This window comes from Oncorhynchus kisutch, unplaced genomic scaffold, assembly GCF_002021735.2.
Source record: "Oncorhynchus kisutch isolate 150728-3 unplaced genomic scaffold, Okis_V2 scaffold3891, whole genome shotgun sequence".
In the NCBI taxonomy this organism is placed as follows: domain Eukaryota; kingdom Metazoa; phylum Chordata; class Actinopteri; order Salmoniformes; family Salmonidae; genus Oncorhynchus; species Oncorhynchus kisutch.
The window spans coordinates 172101-186202 of NW_022265836.1; the positions used below are offsets into that span (position 1 = coordinate 172101).

Here is a 14102-nt window from a genome sequence, read left to right on the forward strand (position 1 = left end):
CCTGATCTCTTCAGTAAGTCACCTGGCTAAATTACACCTGATCTCTTCAGTAAGCCACCTGGCTAAATTACACCTGATCTCTTCAGTAAGCCACCTGGCTAAATTACACCTGATTTCTTCAGTAACCAACCTGGCTAAATTACACCTGATCTGCAACCTGGCTAAATTACACCTGAGCTCTTCAGTAAGCCACCTGGCTAAATTACACCTGATCTCTTCAGTAACCAACCTGGCTAAATTACACCTGATCTGCAACCTGGCTAAATTACACCTGAGCTCTTCAGTAAGCCACCTGGCTAAATTATACCTGATCTCTTCAGTTAGCCACCTGGCTAAATTACACCTGATCTCTTCAGTAAGCCACCTGGCTAAATTACACCTGATCTCTTCAGGTAGCCACCTGGCTAAATTACACCTGATCTCTTCAGTTAGCCACCTGGCTAAATTACACCTGATCTCTTCAGGTAGCCACCTGGCTAAATTATACCTGATCTCTTCAGGTAGCCACCTGGCTAAATTATACCTGATCTCTTCAGGTAGCCACCTGGCTAAATTACACCTGATCTCTTCAGTTAGCCACCTGGCTAAATTACACCTGATCTCTTCAGGTAGCCACCTGGCTAAATTATACCTGATCTCTTCAGGTAGCCACCTGGCTAAATTATACCTGATCTCTTCATGTAGCCACCTGGCTAAATTATACCTGATCTCTTCAGGTAGCCACCTGGCTAAATTATACCTGATCTCTTCAGGTAGCCACCCACCAGCCTAACCAGACGGTGTCATTATTAGTGTCAAACAGGTTGAGACCAGGTGAAATATTTTGATTAGTTCCTCTGTTTAAACAGGAGACCATTCAGATTCACCCTGTCCATGGGTTGTGTCCCAAATGGCACCCTATTCCCATTTGTAATGCACTAGTTTTGACCAGGGCTTATATATAGAACTCCTCCTGTCCCCTGGTCTCACCCATTTGGGCTCTGGTCCTAAAGTAGTGCACTATATAGGGATTAGGGTCCTGGTCTCACCCATATGGGCTCTGGTCCTAAAGTAGTGCACTATATAGGGAATATGAAGCAGTTTGGGCTGCCTGGAAGACACACAGGAGGAGTTGAATGACTGGTCTGGGGTGTAGCAGGGATCCTAGTGGTTAGAGAGGTGAGCCAGCAACGGATGGTTTCTGGTATCAAATCCTAGATGCCCTTGCCTGTCGTTGTGCTCTTGAAGAAGGCACTTACACCCCCCCCCCCCCCCCCCCCCCACACCCCATTACCACATAGCAACAGCTCCCCAGGCGCCTAGTGGTGCAGCCCCCCACACCTCTCCAAAACCTGTTTATGTCTGCCTGTCTGTATGTCTTTATGCCTGTCTGTCTGTATGTCTTCATGCCTGTCTGTCTTTATGTCTGTCTGTCTGTATGCCTGTCTGTCTGTCTGTCTGTCTGTCTTTATGCCTGTCTGTCTGTATGTCTTTATGCCTGTCTGTCTGTCTGTCTTTATGTCTGTATGTCTTTATGCCTGTCTGTATGTCTTTATGCCTGTCTGTCTGTCTGTCTGTATGTCTTTATGCCTGTCTGTCTGTCTGTATGTCTTTATGCCTGTCTGTCTGTAGGTCCGCCTGTATGTCTTTGTGCCTGCCTGTATGTCTTCATGTCTATCTGTATGTCTTTATTCCTGTCTGTATGTCTTTGTGCCTGCCTGTATGTCTGTCTATCTGTCTGTGTGTGTGTGTGTGTCTTTCGGAAGACTTGGATTTAAACCAGAAGACACATTTCGGTGGGAACAATTGACCAATAGAGCGATGTTAATTAATACCGCCCCCTTGGCGTAGTGTGTTTGTTAATGCTGGTCATTAACCAAACATTTTCTTATGTAGGTTAAATTATTTGAATTCCATTTCATTGTGTTTGTTTTCTGTGAGCTAAATGGGCATATTAGCAGATAAGCAGCAACGCAGAAGCATTGTAGTCATTGTTTTATGCTGTGTTGTTACGGCCTTCAACCCACATAATGCATAGTGCATTTAATGTAAAAATAACTCAACGGAAAAAGACATTGAAAACCGCTCAGTGTGTCTGTGTGTGTGTGTGTGTGTGTGTGTGTGTGTGTGTGTGTGTGTGTGTGTGTGTGTGTGTGTGTGTGTGTGTGTGTGTGTGTGACCCTGGCTGCTCACTGCAGCCTTTACAGCCTGTCCGTCTGCCAGGCTCCAGGTGGAATAACACTGTGGTCTGTCAGCCAGGCTCCAGGTGGAATAACACTGTGGTCTGTCTGCCAGGCTCCAGGTGGAATAACACTGTGGTCTGTCTGCCAGGCTCCAGGTGGAATAACACTGTGGTCTGTCTGCCAGGCTCCAGGTGGAATAACACTGTGGTCTGTCAGCCAGGCTCCAGGTGGAATAACACTGTGGTCTGTCAGCCAGGCTCCAGGTGGAATAACACTGTGGTCTGTCTTCCAGGCTCCAGGTGGAATAACACTGTGGTCTGTCTTCCAGGCTCCAGGTGGAATAACACTGTGGTCTGTCTGCCAGGCTCCAGGTGGAATAACACTGTGGTCTGTCAGCCAGGCTCCAGGTGGAATAACACTGTGGTCTGTCAGCCAGGCTCCAGGTGGAATAACACTCTGGTCTGTCTGCCAGGCTCCAGGTGGAATAACACTCTGGTCTGTCAGCCAGGCTCCAGGTGGAATAACACTGTGGTCTGTCAGCCAGGCTCCAGGTGGAATAACACTGTGGTCTGTCAGCCAGGCTCCAGGTGGAATAACACTGTGGTCTGTCAGCCAGGCTCCAGGTGGAATAACACTGTGGTCTGTCAGCCAGGCTCCAGGTGGAATAACACTGTGGTCTGTCTTCCAGGCTCCAGGTGGAATAACACTGTGGTCTGTCTGCCAGGCTCCAGGTGGAATAACACTGTGGTCTGTCAGCCAGGCTCCAGGTGGAATAACACTGTGGTCTGTCAGCCAGGCTCCAGGTGGAATAACACTGTGGTCTGTCTGCCAGGCTCCAGGTGGAATAACACTCTGGTCTGTCAGCCAGGCTCCAGGTGGAATAACACTGTGGTCTGTCAGCCAGGCTCCAGGTGGAATAACACTGTGGTCTGTCAGCCAGGCTCCAGGTGGAATAACACTGTGGTCTGTCAGCCAGGCTCCAGGTGGAATAACACTGTGGTCTGTCAGCCAGGCTCCAGGTGGAATAACACTGTGGTCTGTCAGCCAGGCTCCAGGTGGAATAACACTGTGGTCTGTCTGCCAGGCTCCAGGTGGAATAACACTGTGGTCTGTCAGCCAGGCTCCAGGTGGAATAACACTGTTGTCTGTCAGCCAGGCTCCAGGTGGAATAACACTGTGGTCTGTCAGCCAGGCTCCAGGTGGAATAACACTGTGGTCTGTCAGCCAGGCTCCTACAGGAATAACACTCTGGTCTGTCAGCCAGGCTCCAGGTGGAATAACACTGTGGTCTGTCAGCCAGGCTCCAGGTGGAATAACACTGTGGTCTGTCTGCCAGGCTCCCAGTGGAATAACACTGTGGTCTGTCAACCAGGCTCCTACAGGAATAACACTGTGGTCTGTCAGCCAGGCTCCAGGTGGAATAACACTGTGGTCTGTCAGCCAGGCTCCTACAGGAATAACACTCTGGTCTGTCAGCCAGGCTCCAGGTGGAATAACACTCTGGTCTGTCAGCCAGGCTCCAGGTGGAATAACACTCTGGTCTGTCAGCCAGGCTCGAGGTGGAATAACACTGTGGTCTGTCAGCCAGGATCCAGGTGGAATAACACTGTGGTCTATTTCTCCAGGTGGAATAACACTGTGGTCTGTTCCTCCAGGTGGAATAACACTGTGGTCTGTCAGCCAGGCTACAGGTGGAATAACACTGTGGTCTATTTCTCCAGGTGGAATAACACTGTGGTCTGTTCCTCCAGGTGGAATAACACTCTGGTCTGTCAGCCAGGCTCCCAGTGGAATAACACTCTGGTCTGTCAGCCAGTCTCCCAGTGGAATAACACTCTGGTCTGTCAGCCAGTCTCCCAGTGGAATAACACTCTGGTCTGTCAGCCAGTCTCCCAGTGGAATAACACTGTGGTCTGTTCCTCCAGGTGGAATAACACTGTGGTCTATTCCTCCAGGTGGAATAACACTGTGGCTGCTTTCTTACAGGATAGTTCTGTCATTGTGTCATCAGGCAGTTGGGGTTATTATGGGATAGACAGACGGAGAGAGGGAGGGGGGAGAGAAAGAAGGAGGGAGAGGGTGGGAGAGAGAGAAAGGGAGGAGAGAGAGGGAGGGAGGTAGAGAGGGGGAGAGAGAGAGAGGAATCGGGAAATAGAGAGGGAGAGGGGAGAGAGAGTTGGAGAGTTGGAGTAAAGAAGGGTGGGCCTGATAGACCTATGTTGTTACTAAGGGGAATAGGGCGGTATTTTACCCAAAACATATTTGCACCCAACAAAAAAACTCAAAGCTTCCTAGATCAAAGGAGAATCCTGTTCCGTGTGGAAGACGCTCCAATGCTGCATTACTCCAACACCTTCCCCTTGTTGTCGCTAGTTGAGAGGGGGGAGAGGGGGATACAGAGAGAGGAAGAGAGATAAACAAAGAGAGGGAGAGACAGACAGGGAAGAGAGAGAGAGTGAAAAAGAGAGAGAGAGAGAGGGAGAGAAGAGAGAGGGAGGGAAGGGGTACAGAGAGAGAGACAGGGAAGAGAGAGAGAGAGTGAAAAAGAGAGAGGGGGGAAGGGGTACAGAGAGAGAGGGGGGGGTACAGAGAGAGAGACGAGAGAGGGAGGGAAGGGGTACAGAGAGAGAGACAGGGAAGAGAGAGAGTGAAGAGAGAGGGAGGGAAGGGGTACAGAGAGAGAGAGAGAGAGAGAGAGAGGAGAAAGGGAGGGAAGGGGTACAGAGAGAGAGAGAGAGAGAGAGAGAGAGAGAAGAGAAAGGGAGGGAAGGGGTACAGAGAGAGAGAGAGAGAGAGAAGAGAAAGGGAGGGAAGGGGTACAGAGAGAGAGAGAGAGAGAGAGAGAGGGAGGGTAGGGGTACAGAGAGAGAGGGAAGAGAGAGAGAGAGTGAAAAAGAGAGAGAGGGAGAGAGAGAGGAGAGAGAGGGGGGGAAGGGGTACAGAGAGAGAGAGAGAGAGAAGAGAGAGGGAGGGAAGGGGTACAGAGAGAGAGAGGGGGGGGGGGTACAGAGAGAGAGTGGTTACAGAAACAGAGATCTGCCATATCTATTTTGGTACAGTTTATTTGCCCTGTTCTGTTTTATGTCAACTCTTCTTCTTCCGTCCTTGTCTTCTGTCTGTGATCAATCAGATGACAGAGTAAAGCGTTCACCTCAACCTTCATTCATATAGTAAGGATGGCCGCCATCTTATGGGATCCTAGCCAACTGTGCTATTTTGTTAGTTTTTTCCACATAGTTTGTAACTTATTTTGTACATAGTGTTGCTGCTGCCGTCTCTTATGACCGAAAAGAGCTTCTGGACATCAGAACAGCAATTACTCACCTCAAATTGGACAAAGGGGATTTTTTCAATGAGTCCAACGTGAAGGATATACTGCTTCTCCGAGACCAGGCCCAAATCCCTGTCAATCGCGTGAAGAAAAGACGGAAATACATAGGGTAGAGATCAGAGTGCCTTGTGAGAATTATTGGGCGAGTGTGTAAACCGCCTCTACCATCCGTTCTATTGACCAACGTGCAATCACTGGAGAATAAACTGGATGAGCTCAGTTTGAGACTATCCTACCAACGGCACATTAAAAACAACGGCACATTAAAACCATGACAAGGATAAAATACAGTTGGCTGGGTTTTCCTGCATCGGCAGGACAGAACAGTCTGGTAAGACGAGGGGTGGTGGTCTGTGTCTATTTGTCAATAACAGCTGGTGCCCGATGTCTAATATTAAAGAGGTCTCGAGGTATTGCTCGCCTGCTGTTGATGGATGCCTTGGCCTCATTCTCAACTGGCTTGTAATTGAAGCTGCAGTCACTCTGAGGGACAACTTCTCACATGGCCCGTGATATATTGTCCCTTTGGGGGTTTGGGAGAGTGGACAGGACAGGACAGGATTGAGTCTAAGGAACATAAGGCATCTAAAGGAAATTCCTTTTTGGTGATAGGAGAGATTATTCGTACAGCTTGGATTCTCACGTGGTCTTTTTATACCTCGACGCTCTGGATCCCCACCTTCCACTTCACTCAGGAAAATCTGTTTCCGTGTGTAGGAGTACACCAGGTCGTACTCTATTCACAGAGGGCTATTCAGGAAGTCTGTAGGAGTAGACCAGGTCGTACTCTATTCACAGAGGGCTATTCATGAAGTCTTTACAGTGTTTGATCTGATGATGTCATTTTGTAGAGTCAAGGTGAACCAGCAAGACACACACGGAACATTCCAGAGAAGTGGGAGTCACTCAACTGGATTGATTTTTTTTATTTAAAGCTATATATCGAAAGCCTTGAAGCTTGGGAGTTCAACTTTGGGGACACTTATATTCTAAGACAATAAGATTTAAAACGTTTTTAAATGTATGGAATAGGGCTACAATGTTATCCTGGAACTAAAGACACAGCGTTCACTACTTGAGGATGCTGAACTTTATTGATGACATGACATGCGGTCCATTATGTTTTACTTCAATATATACAGAAAATAACATTAGGAAATCATCGTAAAAATTACAAAATGCTTCTGGAGTCAACGGCTATTCTGTTGTTGACCCAATCTGTCGACATGGTCAGTCATAATGTAATCATTTGGGCTACTACAGTATCAGAACATCAGAGATTATGTCAGTAATAATGTAATCATTTGGGCTACTACAATATCAGAACATCAGAGATTATGTCAGTAATAATGTAATCATTTGGGCTACTATGGTATAAGAATACATTCTTTCTCACCAAAACAAGTAAAACATTGACAGATATTTCATCTGGCCAAGATGTGTGTGTGTGAGATACGTCTGTATTTGTAAAGGAATGTAATTAGTTGACAGTATCCTAACCAGTATCCTAACCAGTATCCTAACCAGTATCCTAACCAGTATCCTAACCAGTATCCTAACCAGTATCCTAACCAGTATCCTAACCAGTATCCTAACCTCGTCCCCAGTTGTCCCTTGTGTTTACTGTTTGTCAGAATATTGTGACAACAAAACGTACCATGGTCACCCCATATTTCCATTTACTATTTGATACAGGCCATTGATCCTGTCTTACTGCCCATTGGTCTAACTCTATATGTAGCCACGCCCACTTGCTTGCGTGTCATTGGGCCGGAGCGCACCGGAAATTGGAAGACAAACGAGACAAATTGGCCGTGCCGTTGTTGCCAGGCTACACAAGGTGGATTTTATGGATCTCTTTAGTAGATCTTAAAGGCAGTGAGCTTTAAGTCCCCTCTGACACGGATGTAGGTAACGACGTCTAGGACGGAACGGTTGGGGAATTTGATCTCATGTCCATTAGGCATCTCCACTTCAAACAGGTCTCCGGTCAGCTTCAGGACAATCTGAGAGAGAAGGGAGAGAGGAAACCCGTCACTATGACAACACATTGACTTACTCTCATTGTTACATCACTATATTCTACGCCTAGTTCAACTCTGACTTGACTAGTTAGAGGGTAAATACATTTAAAATATTTTTTTGCCCAAGATTATCCATTCATCTAGTAATAAAAGGCTGTGCAGATAATGCAGTCAGTACGACAGAATTCATAATTAACTACACTGAACAATGCAGTCAGTGTGACAGAACTCATAACTACACTGAACAATGCAGTCAGTGTGACAGAACTCATAACTACACTGAACAATGCAGTCAGTGTGACAGAACTCATAACTACACTGAACAATGCAGTCAGTGTGACAGAACTCATAACTACACTGAACAATGCAGTCAGTACGACAGAATTCATAATTAACTACACTGAACAATGCAGTCAGTGTGACAGAACTCATAACTACACTGAACAATGCAGTCAGTGTGACAGAACTCATAACTACACTGAACAATGCAGTCAGTGTGACAGAACTCATAACTACACTGAACAATGCAGTCAGTGTGACAGAACTCATAACTACACTGAACAATGCAGTCAGTGTGACAGAACTCATAACTACACTGAACAATGCAGTCAGTGTGACAGAACTCATAACTAACTACACTGAACAATGCAGTCAGTATGACAGAACTCATAACTACACTGAACAATGCAGTCAGTGTGACAGAACTCATAACTACACTCAACAATGCAGTCAGTGTGACAGAACTCATAACTACACTGAACAATGCAGTCAGTGTGACAGAACTCATAACGAACTACGCTGACCAATCTTAAAGGGATAGTTCAGGATGTTGACAATAAAGCCCTTTATCTTTGTCCTATGTTGCTCTGTCTGTATGCTCTGTCTTGCTTGTCCTATGTTGCTCTGTCTGTATGCTCCGTCTTGCTTGTCCTATGATGCTATGTCTGTATGCTCTGTCTTGCTTGTCCTATGTTGCTCTGTCTGTATGCTATGTCTTGCTTGTCCTATGATGCTATGTCTGTATGCTCTGTCTTGCTTGTCCTATGATGCTATGTCTGTATGCTATGTCTTGCTTGTCCTATGTTGCTCTGTCTGTATGCTATGTCTTGCTTGTCCTATGTTGCTATGTCTTGCTTGTCCTATGTTGCTATGTCTTGCTTGTCCTATGTTGCTCTGTCTGTATGCTATGTCTTGCTTGTCCTATGTTGCTCTGTCTGTATGCTATGTCTTGCTTGTCCTATGTTGCTATGTCTTGCTTGTCCTATGTTGCTATGTCTTGCTTGTCCTATGTTGCTCTGTCTGTATGCTATGTCTTGCTTGTCCTATGTTGCTCTGTCTGTATGCTATGTCTTGCTTGTCCTATGATGCTATGTCTGTATGCTCTGTCTTGCTTGTCCTATGTTGCTCTGTCTGTATGCTATGTCTTGCTTGTCCTATGATGCTATGTCTGTATGCTCTGTCTTGCTTGTCCTATGATGCTATGTCTGTATGCTATGTCTTGCTTGTCCTATGTTGCTCTGTCTGTATGCTATGTCTTGCTTGTCCTATGTTGCTATGTCTTGCTTGTCCTATGTTGCTCTGTCTGTATGCTATGTCTTGCTTGTCCTATGTTGCTCTGTCTGTATGCTATGTCTTGCTTGTCCTATGATGCTATGTCTGTATGCTCTGTCTTGCTTGTCCTATGTTGCTCTGTCTGTATGCTATGTCTTGCTTGTCCTATGATGCTATGTCTGTATGCTCTGTCTTGCTTGTCCTATGATGCTATGTCTGTATGCTATGTCTTGCTTGTCCTATGTTGCTCTGTCTGTATGCTATGTCTTGCTTGTCCTATGTTGCTATGTCTTGCTTGTCCTATGTTGCTATGTCTTGCTTGTCCTATGTTGCTCTGTCTGTATGCTATGTCTTGCTTGTCCTATGTTGCTCTGTCTGTATGCTATGTCTTGCTTGTCCTATGTTGCTATGTCTTGCTTGTCCTATGTTGCTATGTCTTGCTTGTCCTATGTTGCTCTGTCTGTATGCTATGTCTTGCTTGTCCTATGTTGCTCTGTCTGTATGCTATGTCTTGCTTGTCCTATGTTGCTATGTCTTGCTTGTCCTATGTTGCTCTGTCTGTATGCTATGTCTTGCTTGTCCTATGTTGCTATGTCTTGCTTGTCCTATGTTGCTATGTCTTGCTTGTCCTATGTTGCTATGTCTTGCTTGTCCTATGTTGCTCTGTCTTGCTTGTCCTATGTTGCTCTGTCTTGCTTGTCCTATGTTGCTCTGTCTTGCTTGTCCTATGTTGCTTGTCCTATGTTGCTCTGTCTTGCTTGTCCTATGTTGCTCTGTCTTGCTTGTCCTATGTTGCTCTGTCTTGCTTGTCCTATGTTGCTCTGTCTTGCTTGTCCTATGTTGCTCTGTCTTGCTTGTCCTATGTTGCTCTGTCTTGCTTGTCCTATGTTGCTCTGTCTTGCTTGTCCTATGTTGCTCTGTCTTGCTTGTCCTATGTTGCTCTGTCTTGCTTGTCCTATGTTGCTCTGTCTTGCTTGTCCTATGTTGCTCTGTCTTGCTTGTCCTATGTTGCTCTGTCTGTATGCTACGTCTTGCTTGTCCTATGTTGCTCTGTCTGTATGCTATGTCTTGCTTGTCCTATGTTGCTCTGTCTGTATGCTATGTCTTGCTTGTCCTATGTTGCTCTGTCTGTATGCTATGTCTTGCTTGTCCTATGTCTTGCTTGTCCTATGTTGCTCTGTCTGTATGCTATGTCTTGCTTGTCCTATGTTGCTCTGTCTGTATGCTATGTCTTGCTTGTCCTATGTTGCTATGTCTTGCTTGTCCTATGTTGCTCTGTCTGTATGCTATGTCTTGCTTGTCCTATGTTGCTATGTCTTGCTTGTCCTATGTTGCTCTGTCTGTATGCTATGTCTTGCTTGTCCTATGTTGCTCTGTCTGTATGCTATGTCTTGCTTGTCCTATGTTGCTCTGTCTGTATGCTATGTCTTGCTTGTCCTATGTTGCTCTGTCTGTATGCTATGTCTTGCTTGTCCTATGTTGCTCTGTCTGTATGCTATGTCTTGCTTGTCCTATGTTGCTCTGTCTGTATGCTATGTCTTGCTTGTCCTATGTTGCTCTGTCTGTATGCTATGTCTTGCTTGTCCTATGTTGCTCTGTCTGTATGCTACGTCTTGCTTGTCCTATGTTGCTCTGTCTGTATGCTACGTCTTGCTTGTCCTATGTTGCTCTGTCTGTATGCTACGTCTTGCTTGTCCTATGTTGCTCTGTCTGTATGCTATGTCTTGCTTGTCCTATGTTGCTATGTCTTGCTTGTCCTATGTTGCTATGTCTTGCTTGTCCTATGTTGCTATTGTCTATATTGTAATTGTTTTTATAACCTGCCCAGGGACTGCGGTTGAAAATCAGCACCCAGTGTGACGATAGAGGTAGTGAATCGCCCAGTGTGACGATAGAGGTAGTGAATCGCCCAGTGTGACGATAGAGGTAGTGAATCGCCCAGTGTGACGATAGAGGTAGTGAATCGCCCAGTGTGACGATAGAGGTAGTGAATCGCCCAGTGTGACGATAGAGGTAGTGAATCGCCCAGTGTGACGATAGAGGTAGTGAATCGCCCAGTGTGACGATAGAGGTAGTGAATCGCCCAGTGTGACGATAGAGGTAGTGAATCAGCAAAAAAAGCGTTCTAGTCTTCGTGTACAGCTAGCATACTATCAGTCTTTGCGCTAAGCTAGCGCTAACACAAGTTAGCATTGGCACGCAAAGCTACCTTTAACTTCCAACATACTGGACTCAGAGACATAAAAATGGTATCAACAAGTTCATCCAACTCATCCCTTTAAGAAATACCACAATGACACATATATATATATATATATCCAGGACTAACGTCCTCCTTCGGTCCAGTCAGGACTCTCACCTTGACAGTAGAACCCCTTTGGAGGCCACTGTGTTTCTCCCTCTCCTCGTGACCCCAGCAGCCGTCAATCTTTGAGTTGCACACAAGCACAACACCGTCCGTGTCATCCTCAAAACGTGGGTTGAAGTGCAGTGCCAGGTGATCTTCGTCACAGCCCAGATCTATCTGGAACCTTGAGGTTCGTTCAAACAAGGGAAATCATTCGCTGTCAAAATGTTGTTTTGTGCTAAGCGTTCGGTAACATTAGGAAAGAGTCCGAGAAGGGTAGTTGTGAGGCGAACGTAAGTGTCTGTTTTGGGTCGAAACTGCCGATACAAATAATAATTTGTCCATTTAGGTTTTCTATTGCATGTAGTAGGAATATAAAGTCATTAGCAGTAAGACCACGGTAATCATAGCGGTTTGTCGTTATACCCCAACATTTTGGAATGTTCATTCAAATCGTTCAACTGAAATCGTTGCTAAGTAACGTGTTCGCCGCAAACAGAACCCTTCTTGGACCTGAGTAATAGGAAGTCACATGACAAATCATTCCAGAAACCCCACTACATGTCTGCACTTCTCTGACATGAATTGGTTTCACACATACTATACTACATACCGTATACCACACATACCGTATACCACACATACAGTATACCACACATACAGTATACCACACATACAGTATAGCAACACTAAACCATTCTCCATTCTTTAGAACAAACATGTGTGGAACTGTTGGTTTGTTTTTCAACTCTTCTTCTAAAATAATGTGATGAGTTCTCCTGCATGTGATTTCCAAACCAGACCAGTTAAATGTACGTACCCCTTCGCCTCAGGCAGAATCCTCCCCTCCACTTTCAACTGGTCTCCAGCTCTCAGCTTCACATTCTTCAGCTCAAGTACCTGTTATGAAGACGCGTAGAGTTGACTGTCTTTGAGCGTAGGGTCAAAAGGATCGTATTTTATTATATATATAAATTGGGTTTGCTTCATGCTATTCCATCATTTATCTCTGGCTTTGTAATCACAAGTTACAGTTTATGTCCCATTAATATTGTATAGTAATGTACATAATGGTAACCAGTGTCACACCCTGAAATTAGAGAGCCTTTTTATGTCTCTATTTGGTTTGGTATGGGTGTGATTTGGTGTGGGCATTCTATGTTCTGTTTTCTATGTTTTTTGTGTTTCTATGTTTTGGTCAGGTATGGTTCTCAATCAGGGACAGCTGTCTATCGTTGTCTCTGATTCGGAATCATACTTGGGCAGCTGTGACGGTTTTCTTCCGCTGAAGGAGAGGAGGACCAAAATCAGCGTGGTTAGAGTTCAACATGTTTAATTTAGACGATAAACGTGAACACTACACCCAAAAAAAAAAAAAAGTGAAAACCAAGACAGTCCTATCTGGTGCAATGACAACAAAGACAGAAGACAATCACCCACAAAATACCCAAAGAACATGGCTGCCTAAATATGGTTCCCAATCAGAGACAACGATAAACACCTGCCTCTAATTGACAACCAATCTAGGCAACCATAGACTTCCATAAACACCTAGACTAGAAAACACCCCATAAACATCCAAAACCCCTAGACCAGGCTAAACATAAATCCCCCATGTCACACCCTGACCTAACCAAGATAATAAAGAAAACAAAAGATAACTAAGGCCAGGGCGTGACACCAGCCTTTTTCCCTTTTGTTATTGTGGGTAGTTGACTTTGTTAGTGGCACTAGTCAGCTTCACGGTCGTCTCTTTGTTTGTCGTTTTTTTGTTGTTGGCGACATTATAAATAAAGAAAATGCTGCGCTTTGTTCCACTTCATCAGACGGTCGTCGTGACAACCAGTTCCTTTAATCATTTCTCTCTCAATGCAGTAATCATCAAAAAAGAGGATCCACATGAAGGTTATTAAGACTTACCATTGTCTTTGCCATGTTGTCACTGGTGGTGGTGGTGGGGAACGAAACAGTCCTGAATCTAGTGTGGGATGGAACGAGAGAAGCCTCTATGCTGAGATACACAGAGATTTAAAAGGTAAGGTTATAAGTCCAGCCCCCTTTCACATATCACTAACTGATTAGCATGATGAGGGGGGGGGGTCAAGAGGTACTTCATGAGGATTCAATCCACAGATGTTTGATTATCCCACTGAGCCTATTGCCCAATGCTGGGCTTTAACAAGGAGCTTGGTGACAGTAGAGACAGCTTACTGCTGTACAGCGCTGATGATGTCACGCATACTGAACAACCTGCTCTTTGATCAGTTATCAACTGTGTTTGATCAGTAATCAACTGTGTTTGATCAGTAATCAAGTGCCACAATGTTGAGCGAGATAATATTTTTTCCACACACAGGACAATACTATGGAACAATAGACTACTGGATCACACAGGACAATACTATGGAACAATGGTGTGTGTGTCACGCCCTGGTCTTAGTATTTTGTGTTTTCTTTCTTTATTTGGCCAGGCCAGGGTGTGACATGGGTTTATTTTGTGTTGTGTTTATGTATGGGGGGTTTTCGTAGGTTTTGTGATTGTGGCTTAGTGGGGTGTTCTAGCAAAGTCTATGGTTGCCTGAGGCGGTTCTCAATCAGAGGCAGGTGATTCTCATTGTCTCTGATTGGGAACCATATTTAGGCAGCCATATTCTTTGAGTGTTTTGTGGGTGAGTGGTCCTGTCTCT

The 14102-nt window shown here is 45.3% G+C and overlaps 1 protein-coding gene across 1 annotated transcript; it reads right to left on the bottom strand.

Moving 5' to 3' along the window:
• Nucleotides 1–6560: 6560 nt before the first annotated feature.
• LOC109881132 (galectin-1) lies at nt 6561–13647 on the bottom strand. The gene is made up of 4 exons (XM_020473289.2): nt 13336–13647; nt 12236–12315; nt 11428–11599; nt 6561–7499 (listed from the first exon to the last, which is right to left on the bottom strand). The coding sequence occupies exons 1-4, from the start codon at nt 13348–13350 to the stop codon at nt 7353–7355; spliced, it is 414 nt and encodes a 137-aa protein (XP_020328878.2). The 5' UTR covers nt 13351–13647; the 3' UTR covers nt 6561–7352.
• Nucleotides 13648–14102: the final 455 nt, after the last annotated feature.